This window comes from Plectrocnemia conspersa, unplaced genomic scaffold, assembly GCF_051122295.1.
Source record: "Plectrocnemia conspersa isolate PC_06_02 unplaced genomic scaffold, ASM5112229v1 ptg000002l, whole genome shotgun sequence".
Taxonomy (NCBI): Eukaryota; Metazoa; Arthropoda; class Insecta; order Trichoptera; family Polycentropodidae; genus Plectrocnemia; species Plectrocnemia conspersa.
In genome coordinates, this window is record NW_028277166.1 from 23,334,020 (window position 1) to 23,359,516 (window position 25,497).

At 29.1% G+C, this 25,497-nt stretch overlaps 1 protein-coding gene across 2 annotated transcripts in view; it reads right to left on the reverse strand.

Annotated features, from left to right (window-relative positions):
- Positions 1 to 1,455: 1,455 nt before the first annotated feature.
- The window catches only part of LOC148238094 (uncharacterized), a 208,964-nt gene continuing 184,922 nt past the window's right edge, over positions 1,456 to 25,497 (reverse strand). For both annotated transcript variants that reach the window (XM_088205934.1, XM_088205935.1), the window contains one exon: positions 1,456 to 2,728. In XM_088205934.1, coding sequence (XP_088062060.1) covers positions 2,235 to 2,728 — 494 coding nt within the window. In that variant the 3' untranslated portion in view covers positions 1,456 to 2,234. The remainder of the gene's footprint in view (positions 2,729 to 25,497) is intronic.

Consider the following 25,497-nt stretch of genomic DNA (forward strand, 5'->3'; position numbering starts at 1 on the left):
ATTATTTATGGGGTGGTCACTGTACTGACCAGGACCAGTGCTGTTTAGTTTCAGTCGTTGATTACACTAACGTAAATGCACAATTTAAATATTTTAATGCACACTACAAATATAATGTTGCTCAATCTTATATTTTTTATGAAACATAGATTAATTTATTTAATTTTTATACTTAATTATTTTAATACACAAGCAATTCGTTTTATAAAATAATTACTTCAAAGTTAATTTATGCCAAGGATCGGCAAACTATTTTCTTTAAACATTTTCACACTTTAATTTTTTATAATAATATGCGCATTAACGAAACGGCCAACCGTCAAATTAAAAAGTTGCGCGATTTTATCATATGTGGTTCTCTTATTGCTTCATATTTCACTGTGACGCGTAATTATAGTCATTATTGTAGGGGCATAAACTCAAACTTGCCTTAAATAATTATAAAATTGAAAGCTCTCGAACTGACTGTGTTAAGGCAAATAGAGTATAGTTGAATTTGAATAATCAGTTTTTACTTTCTACGTATATTTATGTCATTATATTAACATGTCTTTAAATATATTTTTCATGCTGATGATGTAATTTATACTTACCTGAAAAAACATATTTCTTAAAATATAAACGTGTACCCAAATATTTGCTTTAATCACATAAAATCTAATATATAACTGTAAAAACTGCACATTGATTTAGATTTATTTACCAAATCCATCAAAATGTCACCTCAAAACTTATCTTTTATTAATAATAAATAACACATCAAATTTACTTATAAATTTTTAATTCTAATTTATACTCCACATTTTATTTTTACATAATGTATATTATTTATTAGTTGCTCAGCTAAAATGTGTTCATTGTTTTATTTGTATTAGGCATATAATTTAAACCATTAAATTTTAAAATATATTTTTAAAAATCAGAACGAAGCAAAAATAATATTTAAAACCAAAAAAGTTAAGGGTCCGGTATCCGCACACTCGCTAGCTTCGGTACCTCACGATAGTGAGATACCGACAGCTAATATACATAATTTCATCAAATTGAATTATTTATTGTAAGTTAATCGTTTAAAGTGTGTGCAAAATATAATATATACAGATTTTTAAATTTTAAATTTTTGTTGAATATTGTATATGTAATTTGAAACATTTTTCCCGATATCGTTGCTTTGATGTATTCAACTGTATAAAATAAGAAATTTAATTATTGATGCTAAAAATATTTATAAATATTTTAGTTAAGATTATACATTCATTCAGGGATATAAAAAAAACAGCAATTCACTCATCATATTTTATTTCAATAAATTTAAATCACTTCTATACATAATTAAATATTTTCTTTATACAAAATCAAAGTATTGGTCATACAAACATCTAAGGGTCTACTCCGATTTAAATAATTGTGTTCTGTTAAAAAATACTTTTTTTTACTATTTTGGCAACATTTACATTTTTTTTTGTTATAAATTATAATAGAAGAAATTTTAAACCCGTTGATTGTGACGTATAAGCTTAAATTTAACAGTATTAGAAAAATATCTCAATCTTATCAAATGTTACAGTGTAATATTACAGTTATTATAAAACTAAACTAACAATTGATGCAATCATGTTGAGTTTTTTTATTTAATAATAATTTACAATTATCTTATTTAAAAAAAACATATTTAATTACTTATATTTCATACAAAAACACACAGAAAAAAAATGCGAAATTTATATATACAAAAGTAAATTTGATACACAGAAGCGTTTATTTCATTTATTAATTATATGCAGTTCAAAATTTATTTACAAGTGCATTTTATTAAAAAATAACTTATTTATGAGTTTTTTTAATGCGTAAAAATTATAGCTTATTTACAGGATTTTTTCTATATAATTTTAAAATTAAACACAATTTGTAATTTTAAATTAAGTACCAAAATACTAAAGAAGAATATTAATTTTGTCGAAATTATTAATATATATTTATACAAAATTGAAGAAAAAATCCTGAATTAAAGCACAAGTCAAAACATCGCTTCAGTGCTATCATTTGACGATAATGTAATTTACGCCTTTTTGCTTAGTTAGTGCTAAAACGACGCAAAGACTATATTTATAAAACTATTCGATGTTCACGCATGATTTTATATTTTAAACAACCCTTGGACGGTGCTGGTTTAGTTTTAACAATTCCGTCACTTTTTAATATTAAAAAAGGTGTCTATTTCAACACATTTAAATTTAATTTAAAAATGCCCACACTATTAGGACCACGTGTAGGACAAAACTTGAGACGCTTGTGATCCTTGCTGAATTTCTGTAATCTCTGATCTCTCCTTGACTCAGTGGCGATAGTGGTGCGTCTGTAGCTCCCATCATGTCAGGACAGGGAAGCATTTCCATTGGCAATTGGAACAGATGAATCTCGTCATTCTTTGCCTGCACTACGTTCGTGGTGTCTTGCTGCACGTCGTCGTAGCTGCTGTCCTCCAGCTTCTGGTCCATGTTGTCGTACTGATCGTCGGTGATCCTGTGGCTGTTCTTCTTCCGTATCTCGTTCGACATTCTCGATTTGCTCTTGGAATGCTTCTCGATTATCGGGATCAGGTGCTCGTTGAATTCTAGCTCGAGATGGCACGTGACTTGCTCCAGAGATGTTCTGACTTGCTCGCTCTTCGTGTCGTTCCTTAGCATGTGCATCCAGGACAGGCGGCAATCGCAGTCGAAGTTGTTACCTGGCGGAAAATAAAAATGGAATTTTATATTCGGCACGTTGCAGATTTTTGTACATGACTTACTTTGTCGGTTATTACGTAACACACGCTTTTATATAAAACTAGTATCGTACACGGAGAAAATTTAACGGAGACTTATCTAAATATATGGTATTATATTATATATAAATATATACTACCTCAAGAACTATTAGAGACATACAAAAAAGCTTTATCAAGTAATAATAAAAAATTAAATTAACGAGTATTTCTCTTGCATTATTAGTATTTTAAGACTTACTGATATGATACAATTTAGATCATTAGAAATTAAAAACTAAAACCAGCAGATAATTCATGGCGTAAAAATAAGCATTGAAGCATTTAAATAATAGTTTACAGATTTAAGATAATTAAACTACAACTTTTTATTTAATTTATTATTCATCGCTTAGCAGAAAGTCTTCCTTTGATTTCCAACAAAGTCATAGCGACAAAAAGTTAATCAAACTCTAACGAGTATCCGATCGCTCTCTGCAACTTTTACAATACCGGAAAAACCGACAAAAAGACCGCAAATGAAGGAGGCAAACATACGGACCGGTTTAAAAACGAGTTAGATGCGCCAAAAACAACCGCTTCTGTTTACTCTGTTTGCAGTTGTTTGCTCAAAGCAGCGAGCAAACAAGCAAACAATCAAAACAGCTCAATAGTGACGATTTGCTACATCTAATATTATATTATCGTCGCTTTGATTGCCGTTGCACGTTTATCATTGCTTTTGTTATACGATAACGACGTACGTGCCCATTACTGGCAGAACTATAATTAAAATACGCCTTGTTTATCATATCGACCAAATTTGATAAGGTAGTTTGATAATGCGCTTTAAGCCTAGTACACTAGTACTTAAATGTGAGCAAACAATGTGTTATGATGCCAAATTAGCACCTGTTTAAGCTTTGTCGGTTTTACAAATATTCGGACAGGAAAGACGAAGGCATTAAAAAAATCCAAATACATATCAAAGGTTCACTGATAATCGACAGAGAGACAGCTGCTTCCCTCTTCACGTCAACCCTGGTCTAACTATGACATCCAAAATTTATCTGAGTTCAGTTCGATCTTTGAAGACGACTTAATTAAATAAGTGATAAGGCTACGATTTTTATTATTTATTGTTATCGTCACGCAGTCTGTACCTTGGTCGCGAATTGTGAGTATACTTTTAAAAAACATTATCGGTAGCCCAATATTGTATGTTATAATACCGGTATATAGGTATTAAAAAATATGTATGTTACGCTAAAAAATATAATACAACCTACGCACGTCATATTACATTAGCACTTCAAAATCGCATTACGTTCGCGATTCTCTACAAATTAAATTATCGAACGGCGAATTTCGATTTTCCGCATTCTGATGATAAAAAGTACACAGGCCCCATTGAAGACACATTATCAAAAAGACCCCTCAGAATTCGATAGGGGCTTTCGGCGCTCGCGATTCCATTAAATTGCGAAAACGGGCCCCATACTATTATATATAATATGACGGTGATCTTTGAAAATACAAATCACGCCAAGGCGCCGAGGGCCCCAGCCCAGGGCTGCCAGAGTGAGATATCGACGGGGCCCCCCCGGTAATCCAACCCAAACATTTCACGGCTGAGTCGACACAGTAATCAAATGTGTTCGCTCGGGGGGCAGGGATGGCGAAAAAAGACACCCCAAGCGTTGCCCCGTGCGAGGCCCTTTCCCTTATGTATTTTTCTTTTGGTCCCGACGTTTAAAGCCGTCTCAATTGACGTGTACAACACTGTGGAAGACGACGTTACCCAGACCAAAAAAAAAGGTTTATTCAATATATTATATAGCACAGTCGAATAATGGGTGACGTGTGAAATAGATTCGACATTGGAATGTGATTAGTTTGATCATATATTGTATGTAAATATAACAATTAAAACCTTTTATACTAGTACCTCATGAAATGTTTTATTGAATGATGAGGTGGTGGAGAACAAAAATCAACCAGATTCAAACAGACGATTATATTTACGAAACATAGTCATAATCAAACTTTGCCACTGTCTCCCCAATGTAAACAGGGCAGTAATTTAGAATGAAATTTTGTTTTAAAAGTCTTACCGCCATTGCGGCCATTAGACCAATATTTAATAAAAATATAGCACTTACGAACAAACACAAAATCTTAATCTGAACATCCATATAATAACCGCTTCGTTTATTTTGTAGTCATGACTAAAATTTACATTTACTCAATCACATTGTTAAGGTCCATGATCGTCATGGATTATAAATAAATAATATTTTCACAATAAAGCAAATGTTCTTAGTCAAATAAGTTATTATTGGCAAAAACATTTTAATTAAAAAAAAAATAACTTTTGTCTTCACTACAACAGATTTTTTAATATTTCATATAAGGATGATCGACCGTAGTTAAAAACATGTATTTAATTTATTTATCAAATATATTTATATATTTGTAAATGTCAGTGCAGACTAATTAATTGTAACTAGTTAAATTGATAAACTAACATCTTTTACGCCGAGTTTCCGTATTTTGATTATTCCAGTTAAAATGATCTGTAATTACTTAATCTTTCTATTGTAATATGCTAATGAAAATATCATTAATAATGTCATAAAATTATTTAAAAAGCTTTATAAAATATAAATTATATTTGGCATAACGTGCCTTCGGATTTATAAGGGCTTAATTAATTTTATAAATTATATACAATAGTACTATAGCTAAAACAAATATTTCACTTTAATTAAAATTATGCGCTGAATTTCAACGCTAGCATATTTTTTTTCTTATTGCTATGTATTAATATTTATTAACAAATAAACTACATGTGCTTAATAATATAAAATTAAATTAATTAATAATTAGCGCATAGCTGTGCAATGTCAAAACAATAATAATAAGTGTAACTCCGATGTTAAAAAGAGCCAAAGTCTGTATCTATTAATTCTGATGAAATAATCGAGTAATACAATTTTAACTTCATTCTCAAATCAATTTATTTGTATCATAACTTAATTTTTATATTCGACAATTGGTAATGGATAATTATTACGTTTTTAAAATTCCAGTAAATCCCATGTTACTGAGCTTAACGCAAGATTTACAACCGAAGAATAAAGAGTCGGAACATAATAAAATGTCATGCCGGTGTATAAGAAATATGAATTTATGATCATTGCTAACGGCCAAGTGGAAGTCGTGTTAATATTCGTTAGGAGGAAGCCGCAACAGTCCAACGTAGACCAGTTATTGTCAAACTTTTCTAGCGACGAGTCCATCCGCCTCCCGGCGGAGTTTTATAAGCTCAGTTGTATTTTAATCCGAATTTTAATTAGAATAGTATAAGTAATATTATTTTTAATTAAAGCTCTGTAGTAAAATGAAATATTGAGTTTTAGTTAACGTTACCTTTTTGTATCTTAATTATACCGAAATTGTGAAATCGTATATTTTATAACATATACATAGATAGATTGAATTGTTGGTATCACAAGTGTTTTCATCAGTATTATATCAAGCATAAATTGACTAACTGAATGTGTTTATAATCTAATAAAAAAATATTTTGAGTAACTATCAAATTGCAAAATTGCACTTATAAATTATTTATTTATTAAAATTAAAACCATCGTTAGCTGACGGGTTAACCTAATGATAACCTAATAATCAAAAGCATAAAATGTAAAAAATACATATGAATATCTATTTGTATGTATTATGATACTTCTCACATTGTCACAAAATTTTAGCAACGGAACATACTCATGACCATGGCAGGATTATCACTGCCGAAATATCGAACAATAGGTACTAATCGCGATGAATCTCGAGATTTAAATAACATTATTACTCGCTAACTTATATAAAAATACAAATTTTGATGGCCTTGAGACTAGGACTTCCAGACTTGTCTGCTCGCCTATGGCTGTTGTCATCCGGATCCTTAATACGCTGGCATTGCACATTGACAGCTCGTCCGGTTTGTATCATTTAATTTTGATATTTTATCATTTTTTGTTTGCTTCTTTATATGTATTATGAAATAATACAATTATTGTTTTCGACCATCGTGACGCATTTGAGTCACCTGTTAGGTTACAATGGTCTTGTCTCTTGTCCGTGTCTTTTAACTTTTATCCATGAAGTATATTCTTATGTACTTTTTCATTCTGAATGATAATCTCTTCTTCAACAAAGATATAATTGCTCTTGCGACGTCTTATTATATAATTAATTTGTGATCATAATCTCAAAGTCACATATAAATATAATATCTGAATTAATATTATTTTAAATTATAGCAGATTTTAGTTACATATAGTGAACACTCACTTTCATTTAGACACAGCGCTATTTCCATGAAAAGCGGAAAATGTGCATTAACATCAAAATATGCCAACACAAGCGATGCCGCACATCCAAAACAGATCCATACTTAGAATAGACGGGGTTGCATAAAATGCAATGGTGCATGGATAACTTTGGCTTAAAATGCAATTACAATGCAGCGCTGACCGCGCATACCCATAAGTGACCACTTCTCCAATAACTTCCGACAACGAGAATCCCCAATTGGTTTCCCAAGATCTGCCTTCGAGTGGTCTACAGCAAGATCCGCCCGCTCATAATAACTTCTCTCTTATCACTACATTCCAGGAATTACAAGTGGATTTTGATATTAAAACTTATACCGTCTCGATATACCAGAGAGGCCGGCAAGCGTGGATGCTATGGGGATTCCTTCCGGAGACGTGACAGTTTATCTTGGTAGATCGTGATAACGTCAACAAGTGCACATCTTGGAGTTTGACGGAATTCGTTACTCCGGGGTACGTCACAAGTTCCCACTTAACATACTCAAATTGGGAAACTTGCGAAACAATTCGACTCGCAACAGAGTGACGTAATGAGTTGAGCGAGTATTACCCCCGCAATGTGCACTTTCAGTGTTCCAAACATGTGGCTAGTGTTCGACGTGCTTTTGTGAAACAGTAAGTGTTTTAAACAGAAGTTGAAGGTGTGGTGAGAGTGAAATGCTTCAAACAATGCACACTTGTGCCATCCACAATGGCAAATTGCTTAACCTCTAATATACAATTGATGTGTTATTTAGATATAAGCATATATTTGAGAGCATATGTAGCTAAAATCAAGAATCACTTACAATTTTAAATTATGTATGTTTTGGAACAAGCTGCCAATAGTTCACAAAACTATTTATTTTAAATAAAACAATATTTAAACACATTACAACAACGACCAAATTTTTATAAATAAAAGATAATTTAATTGTGTTATGAAATTTTACAGAAATAACATATTATTAAAACTAATATCGATTTATTTGCCCACAAGCCTATCAGCACTATAGCAACACTGACATAGTGCCAACGACTTAATATAATAATAGGTATAATAACAATTGAAACTATATTGATAATAGTGTAGTATGAAAAATTTATCTTTTCGTGGTTCAAGTAGTCGTTATGATGACTTTTGACACAGGTGGTTAAAACCCCCCACAAAAACATAGTTATGGTTATAAGAAAATACGCTTATACTGTGAATAAATTCAAGCTAAAAATGTATGAATATACTCAAAAAAATACTAGCCTTAAAATAATCGGAACTTAACCCTAAAAACTCACCTAACTTAATATAAAATGAACATTGACAAAATAGTTCAGTTAATTTATTTAACATAACAAGTAAATTTAATATAAAAAGCTGCTCCTGAATAAATAAACTATCTAACCAATTATCTCATAGGTATCTCCCGTCTAAGACTACGTATTAAAAAACAGAGCTCATCCTAAATCACTACAAATCGAACAACACATAATAACAGATCCGAAAAAAGGTTTTTGTCAACTTTTCCTCTATAAATAATTCGCCTTATAATCAAGAATGAGATAATAATTTTAAGAAACTGAAATTGTTGTAGATTGAAGTAATAACTTTAGAGAAGTACAGATGCTTCGTGAATAATACGACTGTATGATCCATTCGTTCTAGCGACTAATTGATTTATTCATTTTAATTATTCCATATTTATAGATAAAACGTAATGACATGATGAATGCGTTACACGTGTACATAATATACTATTCGTGTATATAATGATGATTGCATATAATTTGATTAGTGTATTATATACGTATATAATTATCATAAGACTAATGTTATATACGTGTATGTAATGTGTTATAGTGATAATATTGAGTCTGATACAATACTAAGATAAATCTATAAAAATTTTCGTGCCTAACAAATGTATACACATTAAAATAATTAAAAAGCATTAAAGATTAAATAACATATAATATGAAATTTATTAAAAAAAAATTATTGTATTTCAAAATCATGTAATATATTATAATATAACCTGATATTTAGGTTATTAGCTCTTATCTAAGAAACTGCATATATATATTAGAAAATATAAAAATGGCTTAAATTAGTATTACTTCAGATTTATGGTATTTAAAACGACTCGTTTAAATTGAATTTTTTGATATAAATAATTGATATATATTTTTAATATTTTACATTAATTGTTCAAAAACTCAAAAGTTCATTAGTATATTTTTGAATGTCTCATTTTTAAAACTATTTCACGTTTCTTTAAAACAAAACTAACTTTTAATTTTATATTACATAATTGTATGTAAAAAATCCAAAAAAATCTAAATTCGTCCCATTTTTTACATAATGATAAAAAATAGTTTATGAAACAAAATGGTTTTTTTATATTGTTTTTTAAATATAATTTTCTTTACTTATTCTGTTTATAAATGAAAAGTTTTTGCATCAGTATGTATTTAATATGATTTAATAATATTTAATTTTAAAATTTAGTATATCGGTTAATATAAAATAAAATAAATTTATAAAATATACTTTGATTTCTCCTACTCTAAAAATAAAACAAATAATAACAAAAAATGATATCAGTTATTTTTGTATCAACACAATTAGTTTTTAAAAAGTTCAAATTATACAGTTGTTTTAAGTTTAAAACGTTTTGTTTGAAAATGTTGCTTTAGCATTAAGATTTTTTTAAGCTCGTTATTTTGTTTCAAAATTATAATTTACATAATAAATTTACATTAAATATTATATTTCATATTATACAGAACAAAGTTATTCTTACTAAAATATTTGGAATTAAAAGTTTATTTTCTTAAACTCTAAAAGTTTATTAGTTATATTTTTATTTTATGACTCGACTTGCTATACTTTGTAAATACAATCAAAAGTTAAAGGTTTACTTTTGTATTAAAAGATAATTTATGTAGTATTATAATTTGCAATACATTAAATTTTTTACGGAGTACACTTTTCTGTGACTGAACTATGAAGAAATTTATTGTTTCATTTCAATAACAGATAATAAATATTTTATGATAACCAACCGTAATTAATTTTTACAACTTTAGAGCAAATATCATATATTTAAGATATAATTTTCTTATCTTTGTTTAATACTAAATTTACTGTTTATGCTTCCGCTTGTTTTTTAATATATAATATCACTAAAATTTTGTGTCCAAGTTTTTATCAAGATTTAATATTTCATTTAGAAATATAAATTTTTCGATTTTCCTCACAACGACTTGTTTTTTTAACAATCCAAAAAAAAGTGGATTGGTAAAAGTTTAAATTAAAAAGATTTCATGACTTAAAATGTCATGATATTTATATTAAATGTAAGTTATTTTAACTATGTCGTCACACTTTCTGCTTATAATAATAAAATATGTAGGAACAAAATTTAATCTTGTGATTAAAGATGTGTCGTGTTAAAAATAAAATATTGGTTTCAGGAAAACAGACACGTAGTTTGTGGATAGCTTAAACCTAGCATATGGAAAATAGAAGTTGGAAGGTGTCGATCTTGTCTAGAGTTATCTGGGTCGACGGTAACGTGACTTTGGAATTTTAAAACAATCCTTCGTGTTTGACTTGAACTCGCTAGGGGTGCAGTGTTTGTTACAGTTTGAACAACACTGTCAATAATAATTCATTCCTGAGCGTGCAAGTAATCGACGTTATTAATCGTCTTGGCATACCTGACAGTATGGTCAATATTAGTTACCGTCTGTGCAAATATAGTTAACTATAATCACCACTTAGACTTTACTATTGGAAGAATTATTCATTCTATTTACATGTAGGTATAAATATATTTAAGGTTGTTCAATAGATGCTTTCATTGCTCTTTTTCTGCTCAACAACCATCTCAGGAAGCGTTCCTAAAAAGCAATCGAGTAGCTATTTATATCGGCAAGCAAATAAATAGAAATCACCTGAAGCGCCGAACGTACGAAGGGAAAATTCGCAGAGATGGAAAATTATAATATTACAAAGCGAAATTTCGGATGCTTTGCTCGTCGAATAGAGAAGCAAAGATAAAAATAATTGGGCACTCAAAAACTGTATCTATTCTTATTTTAAGTGGGTCAATAGTTTTCCTGATTTAAAAGAACAGTTTTGATCAAGATCGAGAATTTGCTTATTAATTGAAACAAAATGTTTATTTTTTTTATAATTAAATAAAAATATATGTTACTACCATGCTGAAAATAAATTCACAAAACTAGCGTTACTTTTACTTGGTATGAAATACTGTCAGTGATTTTTCACGACCCAAGAGACCACGCAAATAAATATTATAGTGTTTTATGTAAAAGAATAATGAACATTTAATTATATGTAGATGTTTTTACGAACTAATATTTTTAAATGTTAAGTTTTATACAATAGAAAACAATTCTGAGAATTTATAACAGTAAAATAAAGTTTTATTTACAGATACAAATGCAGACTTATAAAGAAAGAATAGTGAACGAAATGAATTTTAAGAAAGTTCCAGAGTTATACGTCTGTGAGCTATGACGTTCTTGTGTATCTTATTATTCAATTTAATTTTAAAAAATATATAACAAAATATACAATATATCATTAAAGAAAAGCATTATATTTTCATAAATTAGATATTATTGTTAAAGCCGATTGATAAAATCCAACAACGACACGCAATACGCGAGGAAAATTCGGTAATTCGAGTAAATCGGGCATTTTCCGCCTATAAGTATGAACGTACATTTTTCAATCGCGTTTTATATTACTCAATACACAAAGCGATAAAGCTCGAGCTTTCGAAACAACGACAACGAAAAATTCGATATATAAATTTGAATACGTAACACGAATCGTGACTGGCTCATTTCGCTCCTTACACACGTGGAAATAATTTATATTTGATGTTTACTCTCATAAAATATGTACGCCTTTAAAAATGTACTACACGTTAAAAGTTTAACGCTGGGGTCGTATTTGTGTTGCCATTATATATGTATATATGGAAATACTTAATGCGATCATTAAAAAAATGACGTACGCGTTTCATACCTTCAAGCATTCGCTCACCACTATTAATTTTTTTAAATGACATTTTTACTTTTGTGATAATAATAGGTTAACGTTTTACGTTCTACGTTTAAGCTTAACTAGAGACTACTGAAATTGTCAACAGTTGTATGAAATAAAACACACCTCAACTCATAATTCAAAATATTCATATTTTTTTTTATGCAATTACATACTTAAAAGTTCCAAGCTTTAAGCTTGAAATTTTATCTTCAATGCTTTATTTAACCTTGTTTCGTGTAGAATTAAATCATTAAACTGAACCACATCTTTATGAAAGATTTTTGCTTTTCAATAACCCACAAAATAAATCAGTTAAAAGTTTTTATATGTATGTATGTTATATATATTGAAACTGCAAAATTGCTTATAAAATTTATTTTTTACATATTTTAATATGTTAATTAAAATCTGTTGTCGGTTAATTTTAGACGTATGAATTTTCACGTAATATTACATATTTTTAAAGCACAAGCATATTGCCTAGCGTGGTGGTACACTAGTAATTTCAAACAATAGGGGTATATTAAAACGCGCGTTATCGGTTTTATTTAAAGTTCGCCTCGAGTCTGCCCCTTGCAGTCGAGGGGATGAAAATTATAGGAAACGCTCTAATAGAGCAATAACCGTGATAAATATTCCGAGGGCGAACCGGGGACCAAGAATAACAAAACTTTTGCTATTATATCCGCGCACAAACAATTGGCGTTGGCAAAAATTCACTGCAGCAGGAACAATGGGGCAGAACCTTATTGTACATAATACAACCGGTGGTGCTGCACGGGCCTCATCTCGGTATGTTTTTCCACTTTGTACTTTCCCATATTATTGTGCGGATATTTATTTACGTGCCCCCTCAAACAACGGAAGAAATATATATACATATTTATTTTTTGCCGCCTAGGCAAACTTTGCATTTACGACCGATGATATATTCGTCGGCTAGAGCGAGAGAGCCGACAAACTTTGGAAAGTTTTATGCAGGTCTCCGGAATTACATCTGGAAACCCGTTTTCTGGCCGGGGCAAGTTTGCCCCCGTAGTACGTCATAAATCGGAAACTCTCTATGCGCATTGAGAGTTTTGATAATGGAAGATACAGTAGTGAAATCTCTAAAGTTTTGGTGTATCGTAACTCGGCGTTAAAGTATGTTTGAAAAGTGTCGTCGCATGAGGCATTAGGATGCTTTCAATTATTTTGAGTGCATATGTATTATATTAAAAACATACAATATAATTTATAAATCAATTTCATATAATACACCGTATTTATAGTTTATATTATAGTTTTATGGTTGATAGGAATTTGATATAAAGATAAATTTAAGTGGTCTATAAAATTAAGGTTTTGTGTTTAGAGCACCGTAACAATAGCATGCAAGACAAAACCGCGGTGACAAAAGCAAGCTGACAATATGGCAAAGTGACTAAACACGCATGACAAAAGATTGCAAGACAAAGCCGTTTAAATATATTTACACGTGTAATGTATATATTCTAAAAAAAACTTAGTTTAGCATCAGATAAAGTTCTGATCAGAAAAATATTTTTTTTCAAGCATTTATTTAGTAGAATAAGTTAAAAAAAAACATTCTCGATTTTGTTAGTACTTTTGTCTGCGCTATTTTATCAAGCGCTATATTGTTAGTATGTGATTTTGTCTGCGCGTTTTTGTCGCTGAAATTTTATTTGCGTACTTTTACATTTTTGCTTTTTTACAGGACGCAAATCAAATAAGCGTGTTACGTTTTGTGATTATTAAATTATAAATAATGATTTTTAAAATAAAATTGAAAAATCTTTGGTGAGAAAAATCATCTTTGTAACAAATTTCCACTCTATTTTTCAGACAAAGTTATATTATTTCTAATAATTTTATAAGGCATAATTAATAATATCTAAAAATCTTTTAGATTTTTAATTAAATATTTAGTAGTTGAAAATGTAATCCAAAAATTAATTATATATAGATTTTTATTACTTTATTTTTGTTTTAACTGTGGTTTTTTTCTGTTTATAATAATTAAATAATAAATAATTAATATATCTATACAAATCAAAATTTAGGCTTATATAAATTTATTGAATAGTGCGAAACTTAAATAAAAGGTCAGTTGTTAAATGTAAGTAATTATCAAATATATTTGTATTTAATTAAATGGTAAATAAATGCTCAGTTCGTAATCTGTTAATCTATATATTAAATAAACAGCAATTTTTTAAGTATTTTTTTTAATTAAATGAATATTCACACAATTTCACATAAAAAATCAAATTAAAAAGCGTTATCCTTATCCTTTAGCCCATCCACAAAAATCTTCCAAAAAGTAAATATTCTGCACATAACCTTGTAATATATTTTTTTAACAATATAGTTAAAATTTTCTCATAAAAATCAATATACAAACATATAATTAAAATTAAAAATATGTCAGTAAAAATTATATTATTCTGATTTTCTCTAGTCCGTAGTTCGTACCAGATGTTTGAAAATATGCATGTGTTCCTGGAAGATTTTTATAGAGGTCAGAAATATTTAAATAGCAATTTTTTTAAACGAATCTATCAACTCCTCTAATTGGCTTTATCTTTGCTGTTAAATAAAATAACTACATTATTAATCAGATAATAAAATACCGCTAGGAAATAAGGATATTAGAAAAAATATTGGGTGCTTTTTACAGCTTTCCAGACTTTTTTCAGCTATTTTTTTCTGAAAAAAATAGAACAATGATGAATGATTTAACTTTAGATGGTATGTGCTTTTTAAAAATATTTTTTTATAATGTACTAAATCAATATATTAATTAAATAATAAAAAAAATATTATGCTAATTATGATAAATAATATAATTTCAATGGTTTAATGAAAAAATATTGCAAAAATAAAACCAATAATATAACGTATGCTTTTAATCACATAATATTTATTTTATATATTTTTTAATTATCAAAACTTTTGAAGAAAATCAAAAAGTTTTTTTTATAATATTACTTCCTAAGATTTATTGCATTTTAATAAAAATTTACCTAATTTTTTAGAATATATGTTTCAATATATAAGCATTAAAAAATTACTTATAACTTAAATATGTAAGAAAAAATATTTACAAATATATTAATAATATGCAACCCTGCGAATTTGCGAGCCACACTAAGTTGTTACATATTTAAAGATTACACGAATAAAGTACTTTTCATATTGTTTTTACATAAATATTGTTTAGTACAAACATATATTTAAAAGAAATTTCTTGTCCAATTAAAACATTTTATAAACTTTACATTTGACAAAGATTTTCTTTTCTTATAAATTTAAATAACTAATTTATTTTCGATTTTCCATATTTTTTTAACATAAGATAATAATTGTCACTTGAAAGGCGTAAGTCCAATGCGTTTTAACATGGTAAAAATGTAACAACATGGTAGGTCACTTAGACCTAATAAATACCAACAAATAAAACAAATAACCACTAAACTTTTCAGTCAGGAATCAGTGAAATTTATATTAAGAATTAGGTGTGTTTACATTTATAATCAATGTATGTCATTTTGCATATTGGCTGAGTTTTAATAATAGCACATATTTTATTAATTAAAATTGCTGTCGTAACTCAAAGCCGCAACCTCTAAGTTACAAATCTAGATCTTACAAACTACGCTATTCCGAACTAAATATGTTAAAAAAAAGTTTTTCACATAAAAATAATATAATATCCTTATACATGCATTATTTAAGTTTTGACTTTCAACAAATAGACTTGATTCAGTTTAACTCGAAACGAAATTAATCTACAAAACACACTATGAATATACATAGGTATATCTCTAAACAAGCATAAAACTATACTAACAATAAACTTGAGCATAGCTTCAATTTTCTACACGCCTTATTGCGTTGACTTTCTCCAATAATCCCCAGTTATTTATTGGTTACATTACTACCCGATCTTGGAGCTGATTGAAGCACTCGAAGGCACCAAGTGTTGGGGAGGTCCAAAATAAATAATTGTGGCCCAAAGTCGAAGTCGCTTTTTACGAGTCCTACAAATATTGGTCCCACAGTTCGTATCGGATGAATATATTTTATTTCGACCCTTCTGTTGCCCTAGATCGAGATAAGAAACGTTCAGGGCTTGATGATTTATGCTTCCAATATGAGAGTGTGCCGCAAGGGTGTTCGTTGTCTTAATTATCATTCGCATCGTTCAAACTAATGGTTTTAATTAAACGCTAATGAATTGCAACATGTAGGGGGGCTACGTTTACCCGCAATTAGTCGAAGCACGATATGTTTATATTAGCTACAAAATAGAGTACATTTTTTCCAAATATAAATTATTTAGATACATTACTTGCGGAGTAAATTTGTATATATTATTTTAAACCAAGTTTCATATAGAGTAGCCATAATTTAGAAAATAAAAAATATATAACTAAACTCTTATTTAGAGTTCATTAAAATCAACCCAAAATCCAGATTAGCTTATATAAATTTGTAGAAACAACAATATGTTGTGTGTAGTGAAAAGAATTGTCAATTGTAAGTACAGTTTATTGTTTTGCTATATTATTAAATGTATAAAGATTTTACAGATCCTCTTGAATCTGATACGTTTCGAGTTTATATATATATATATATATATATATATATATATATATATATATATATATATATATATGAATTTAGTTTTAAAATATTTAAATTAAACCTTTGAATGTATTTTTTTTATTAAAAATATAATTTTATTTTTATTTTCAAGTCCATAGTATAGAGAAATACATTTTCATTTAGATCTTAGAACTTGCAAATTTGTGAAAATATGTATCTACAGAAGCATTTTTTGAGAATTAAACTAATATTTTTTTACAGCTTCATGTTTTAACCATTTATATTTGTTTGATTACCTAAAAATAAATCAATATAATACACATAAAATTAAATAACATTATTGCATTTGCAATAATAAATAATTACCTTGCAATAACTAAATGACAAATTGTCCAATAGGCTTTGATGTGCGGCGCTGGATTTTCCGTTTATTTTTAGGAAATTTTCGACGAAAAATGGATGTACCCAATTTGGTGTGACTTGAAAGCAATTGCAGACTGATTAATGGACGCTAGTGTGAACGTGACGTGAAAAATGCGATTTTTGCGAAATTTATTCTGAATGAACGACCGTTACAAAAAAAAAAACGCTAAAAGCGTTTGTAAACGTCGTGTTTCTTTTAATTTGGTTTGAATTGAATTATTCATGGGCGTTACATTAACAAGCATAATTAATTAATTTAATAGTTAAAAAATAATGACTTAATTGATATACGTATAAATAATATTTACAACACAGCAGACAATTAATTTAATTCCGAATATCCACAACATTACCTTTGTAACGTGATACCGCTGCACCACGTTCCACCTTATACAATCCTAGACAATAATTACGATTCAGAAAACGTAGTATTAAACACCTACCTAGAATTAATTCTCCACGGACTGGCACGTATTATGTAAGAAGAACATTTTAGTTAAAAAAATAGAACGTAATAGTTCGATCCATTTGAAAACTATATCATAATACTACCTTACCTTACCTTCTAACTTTATAAAGAAACAAATATATACAAATTAGCAAAGGACCACTTAAAAAAAATTTAGGTCGCTCCAGTTAAAATATTACATCAACTATATGCCAAAAGTGTTGTTTATCAATTCCATGTAAATCGGATTATCGAATAAAACGTATTAATTTTTATTCTCAGAATGAAAGCACATAGTCAAACAATCGCAAAAAGCATTAAAAGATGTGCTAATGTTTCATTCTCAGAAGATAAAATAAATTACGTAATCAAAAAAAGAACTGTTCGCAGTAAAAGGTTTACTTGATTGTTTTAACAATAAACATAAAATGCTGTTATTACTGTTTACATCTCAAACTCCCTTACATAAATGTTAATTAGTAAAAAAAAACGCAAATAATCTACAATAAACAAGAACCATTTTTGTATTTCTAAATAAGTAAAAAACCTGAGGATTTAATCATCGGTATAAAGACATATCAGCTTTAAGCTAGACTAGTCCACCCTAACCACTTGAGACGACCAGTTCTGACATTAGACTATGGTGCCCTAAATCAATATTGCTGCAAATAAATAATATTAAAAAATAAACATTTTCACAAATATGTGCATGAGTTTAAGTAGATATTATAAAAAAAATATTACCCTAGTTTATCAGTTAACCGGAAAATTCCACAATTGAATGCATTTTCCATCTAAAAAATTGATCAAGTCATGGTTGGTTTGAAATTATATAAAATTCGATAAAGTCCATCAGAGAGCTTATGGCACAAGTATGAGAGTCTGAGATCTCTCTCTCTCGCCTTACTTTCGTGAGAAAGCTCGGTTTAAATTACCGGCAAATTGAATAAATCGAAAAGGCGAGATTTTCGCACCTCGGCCTTTGTGGGGCAAGTGCCCCAGGCGGCCGGGACTTCATATATTTTAAATCGGAATGGAAGAGCGAGCACCCGGTAAATAGTATCCGATTTCAATGAAACGTATTCGTATCAATTTTAACTAAAATATTCATATACGGAATGAGTAAGAAAGAAAACTGCGAAATCTCTATATACCACACAGTTAAGTTAAACCTATACATATACAATTTTAGCTATACGTAAATTATACAAAATTTCATAGTTTAATATATTCTTTAAAAAAAAACCGTAAGATTTTATTAATGTTAGGAACAATAGAAAAAGTTTATTTTACGTCACCAAGCTCTTTTAATTTATAAAAAATGTTTTCAACTCTTACGAACTGAATACTTAAATACTTTAATATACACTGATATTAAGTGTTAAAAAATTTTTTTTCTGTTTTTCATAATGTCTGACGAAATAAATATAATTTCTCAAAAATAATATAAATAATTTAGTCACAATGAGCAAACGTAACTCTCCTGCTTTTTATTTTATTTATATAAACAGAGATTTAGTAGTTGTTCAATTAAAAAATGTTAAAATTGCTTTAAATGTTTATTAATTATTCTATCTATACGCGATTTAATGGTTAATTCCATTTTAATGCGCATGGAAAATAGATTAATGCTACAGAGTTATTTTTAATTAAAAGGGTTCAAAATTACCATACTTTTGTATTTGATTCAAATTAATTTTTATCACTAGCATGAAATATCAGTATTATAGTAGATAACCAATACCTAAAAGACCTAGATTCGAATCTGATATGAACCATTGTTTTAATTTTTTATCGTGTCTGGGAGATCGAAATTAGTCATTATAATATTATTATAAATCTATTGACTATCATATATTAGGTTTTCATAGATGTTTATAATCTCACGAATGAATAATTTAAATAAGATCAGAGTGAAATCTATTGATTGAAAACTGTAATAATATTTGTCACTAATTTATTTATTTTAATTTTATTCTTGTGTTCCACGATTTATTAAGCAGTTGTTAGTTGTGTTTACTTTTTTTTAATGCATTGAAATAACACCTGTGATATTTTAACAAAGCTCAATAAGTAAAATATATTTTGGTTTATGAAAAAAATACGCTTAAAACCATATAAAATATTCAATCAACTTATAAAAATAGCAAAAATATTTATTTTGTGATGGATCGCAAATAGTCCTAATTATATGATTTAATCATAAAAATAATTCCTCATAAATAAGGCTTTTCTAGATTTTCCAAATCTCACGGATAAATATCGTGAAAATAATTCAAATTAAGCTAGATCGTATATGTAAGGAATAAAAATTATTTTAGCTCATTAGGAGCATATATAAAACAAATATTTTAATCTTATTAAACCATCGAAACTTTAGTTTTCAATTCAAAAACACTCGTAAGTTCCATACCGTTTTAAATTATCTTTACAAAATCCAACACAGAATTAAATATGTCATTAACATGAGTCATCTGACTCCTGAACGAACCATTATATTTCAGAATAATTACTTGGCATGGTGGAATGCATTTAATTTAGATACGCATTGACCATGAGAAAACACTTGTCGCACATACGTGCTAAAAGCGCAATAAGCCAAAATTACATTATTATTTAAATGACAATCAAAATTTTCGAAAAATTAGCATCTTCAAAAACAATACCGTTATAAACGTAAATAAATGTAAAGCATTGAAAGGTGCAGACAGCTGTTGGTGAAATTTGTCTTGTTACAGTGCTGCCAAATAGAGCTATGTCTAACATCAAGCAAGATTTAGGAGACTATGAAAGCAACCGCTTCCCTCCTTGCGTCAACTCTGGGCCAGCTACGGACGTCCGAAATCCAGAGCTTGCCGCAAACTTCTGAGACTACTGCAGACAAAGCTATTAGAACAACGTGTATTTATAATGTTTTCGCAAATTTTACGTGACTCATAAAAAATCACTGTAATAAAAAAAATATAATTAATGTATTTGACCTGACCGCTGGATATAAATATTTTATTTTTTGTTGTATTTATGGACCATATTCTACCTATTTTAATATTTTTTTTAAACCTCAAAGAATAACATGTAACAAGGTTATTCCAGAAGCAATTCATTAAGTCTTAAAAAATAGTAAATAATCTTGCACTGCTGAATAAATATCATAAATTGACTTTTTTTTATTAGTACACACTAACCCAACAAGAAACGAATTTAATTTATTTTATATACCCATAATACAATAACACAACCTTGACCTTGACTAAGCACATGCGTTTATTTTACTTTCAAATATATTACTGAGTCAAAATAGCATTGTTTTAATGAGCAGAGCGCAGTGAACTTTCAGCCCTGCCAATATAGATATTTATTGTATAGATAGATCTCTCAAGCAATGGACGACACGTGTCTCCTATTAAAACTACGCTTCTCCAATAATTATCAACGACGTGTCGAAAATGTTAAGCGTCACTGCCACCAAACAAATTACACGCTTCCCTCCTCTATCTGCATTTGCATACGCGCTAGCTACCCTTCCATTTCGATGTAATTAAAAGCGATTTCGGTAACTTTTAACCGGACGATTAATAACCGGCCGTCGACGAGTGCGTGATTAATGGCGATGCAATAAAGATGGCGATGGGGGAGCGCCAGAAAAAAATCCGGAAAATATTAAGACTTGTCGCGTGATTTATGGCCGGGCCGGCAGATGGCGCCAGAACCACGTTTTATTATATTATATGGCCACACAAATTTGACGAAACCGTACTAAAGCACTGGGAGCGTCGATATCGAAAAATATACCAAACTGGGTGCGCATATTTCGATACTGAAAATATTACTATTTGTCGTAAATTTGAGAGCGTAACGCGCGCGGTCGTCGGTTACACCGCACATCGCTTTTGCGCGCGTGACGTTTCAACAGTACAAACTGGTAAACAACGGTTGAATAATGAGCTAGCAGTAAGGGTGAGTAATTTGCTGCTAAACGTTTTTTAGCCGTGATAAAATGTTTGTGGTTAGTAATAATTGGCTAAATATGGCTGATTTGTACATTTACAGTACCTATCAATATATTATATTTATTTACAAATATCAGTACTCACAATATTTTTTGCTATATATTATAAAGAGTCTTGGTTTAATGTATGATCCAGCAATGGTAAGCAGAAATGATCTAGGTCAGTGGACGTCACAGCTTCCACTTTTTATCCGAAACACACGCACGCTGAACTAACAAAATCATAAATGTTTTTAATTGCATTTTTAAAATAATATACCATACGTAAAACATTGTTATCAACCTCTGCTAAACTCGCCAAAGTATGCCGATAGGCTGCAGTTTTCCGATAATAACCGTTGTTGCAGCGCAGGTAGAAATAAAAACAACACACAATCGTATTTTCTTGTAACGTATACGTATATCTTATTGTGACTCGGCACTAGCATGCGCGAATGTATGTGTGTAAAAATTAGGAGCTGTATCGTACACTGATCTAGGTTATACAAATGAAACTATTGTGTTGATGGAAACAAATCAAGAGTTTTATGAGAGATTGAGAGTAGAAACTCCAATTCGAATAGTCGTTATTCAAATACTGGTTTAACTATTTGTAAAGTATTTATTTAAATTTGTAATAGATTTTAATTGTGAAATATCCACACGGTAAAAATGAGAAACGGTAAATAATCCAGATACAGCAAAATTACCGCATAAAGAAGTAAAACAATGTTTTATTAAATAAAAAAATTAAATTACAATAGACATCATAAACAAATAGAAACTTGATAGCAATCCACTGTGTAACAAGTCAAAATATTCGCGTTGAAACCCTTTAATAATTGAAATAAATCATGATTTTAACGCAAAGTTTTGAGCATCAAATATTACTGACGGCCTGACAGCCATTAAAAACAATGTAGAGTTAAATCTAGTAAATAAATTAATATTCCGCATTAATTGTGATTTAAAAATATAAACCCTTACAAACATGAAACCTATAATAGAAATGAAAAAATAATTGTAAATAAGTGTACGTGATTTTTGAAAGCTATTCTATTTCACCTATGTCAATTTTGTATATTTTTAACAAAACTTCTATTATAAATTAATCTTTCAGTTGTATATTATCTTGCACTTGTGAATTTTCGTGTACAGTTGTTGATGAAAACCACATTTTATTAGTTACTAACATTTGGTAATCCGTTTTATAATAGCTTATTTAAAAGTATTGATCGATTTGAGTGACTTTATATTAAGAGCGTTTTTTGCCTAAAAATGGATAAATGGTTGAAAACTGGGACTCTTAAAAGAACTGCAGATAACATTGCAAGTACTTCGAAACAGTCTGATGATTTTTTTGAAAAGAAAATATTCTGCTGAAAATCTACAAATATGTTCAAGAAATACTGATAAATTACAAAGCTTTGATGATATATAAGTCCATTAAAAACTAAGTATATACGAGCAAGCATATGTTCATGTATGAAAAACTGAGACAGAAATAAGAGCAAGAGTTGCATAATTAGTACTACATGAAAAGTTTTTTTTTGCATCATAGTTTAAATTTAAATGGTTTAGTTGTAGATTATTTTTATATAATGAAAGCTTCTGTATTTTAAATATTTTTATGTATGTAAGCTAAAATTATTGCACCTTACGAACAAATTGAGAAGGGTGGTATTTTTAAAAAAACTAGATCTCATATATCTTATCCAATGAGTAAAAGAAAGAGTATAATAAAGAATCATCATATCGTCGGACAGGGAGTATAAGAAATATTCATTTTGTGATCCTTGACTTTACAATTGCCCCATTCTTTACTTTTTCATTTTCATCAAAGGTTCTGCAGGAAAATTGTAAATGTTTTGGAACAAATTGTCTTAGTCACACTGTAGTCTTTAGTTGATTAAATAAGTAATTATTTTTTTCGTTAAAACTTAACATGGTTTAAATGGAATAAGCGCAATCTAAAACAGGTAAGTAGTGAAACTAGAGATTGCAATTCCGGTAATACCGATATTGGGGCGAAAATTGATCTTTATTGATTAAATTGGTTACGTATTTATTTTCTTAAAAAATTACATCAACATTTTTAATTAAAATTTAATTAATGTCACTCTTAACAAAAGTAGAAATAAATAAGTACGAGATATTTTGAAAATAAATATTATTGCGGTATTTTAAACATAATATTAAATGTCCAATAATTAAAATCAATTAATATTCATAAATAAAATCCTAATTACTAAAATATTACAATCAGTAATAATTTAAATATGTTATTTTATTTATGTTGTATTTTAAGCAAAAATTTTCTACGCACTTTTCTTCTTTCTTTCGGATAATCGTAACTGACAAAATATAATGAATAATATATTTTATTGGAATAAATTAGCAAGTGATACTCTGGCTCCTGGAATAAGAACTTAGGAGGCATCCAGAAGCGGTCAATATTTTTTTAAAGACAATGTTGTCCCAAGTTTATTGTTCTAAGCCAAAAAGGGATTTGGTGCTCGAATTTTAGAAAATATTTTTTTATATTTAATTGAAATAATTTGTAATTAAAATATTAAATAAATTGAAACAATAGTTGCCATGATATTCGAAAGCTTTGGTTCTACTAATCAATAAACATGGTGAATCATGCGAGCACTGCTAAGATTATTTTATAGGTCAATTAATTAAATTAATAATAATAATGTCAATATATTTTTAATTCACTAATAAATGTAAATTGAATGTTTATTATTAATAAAATATATTTATTTACATTTGCGTCAGATGTCCCACTTAGGAATTGCGATATAATTATATTAAGCACTAATTTCGATCTCTCAGATGAGATGGAAATTAAAAATCACTAGGGTGTTTTAGTTATTTGTATTCAACATATGCCATTGATTTATCATGCTGGTAAAAATTTTATTCAAAAAGCATTAATGATATTTTATTCATATAATGTTGCTATTATGATTATTTTTTAACTGATGAATTTTGAGCTTAACCCTTAAACATAACCAAGTGCCAATCTACACATTCCACGCGTACACAAAAAATCTACAACTCTCTCGCGCTCCAGAAACGTTGTAGGAAATTCCAGCGATTTCTTCATCAGATAACCGTCCTTTGACATGACTCGCGTGCGACGATTAGCCGAATAGTAGCAGCCGCAACGTTCGGTTACAAAGCGAACATCCCGCACCATTCGTGCTGCATGCGATAGCTGCCGATCGATTTTCGCGCGATTTTTCGCAATATCGCACACAAAAAATTGCTGTAAATCATAATTTTATACCGCACGAAGAAAAAATAGGCATGGGAAACATTCGGCAGCTTTCTAATCGAATTACTTTCGGCCATGGTGGAATTCGTTTTACGACCACACGAACGCGGAAAGGACCGGTCCCACAGAAAAAATACATAACGCACGGTCACCGCATAATATCTCTTTGCGGCGTATAATTCGCCGAACGCTTTTTCGCACGTAAAGTCGTAAATTTTGGACGCACAATGGATTCTTTGTTTGTTCGCGGGAGACCGGTGGCGAAACGGGACGTATTAACGCGCGTTTTTCTCCCATTTACTTGATTTATGCATAGTCGAGATGAATATGTGTATGTGCGTATTTTTTATTGTAGAAAATATGCAGTCAGCTATTATTCAACGCATACGTATTAATTTTTGCTTTACTGTTAAAAATTTAAGGCCACTAATCCTCAAGAGAAATTCGCACACAATTTTTTTTTATCCAAAACCTAATCATTTATTCAGCCATACCTCATATGAGATGTTTTTATATTAAGACAGAAATAAATTTAT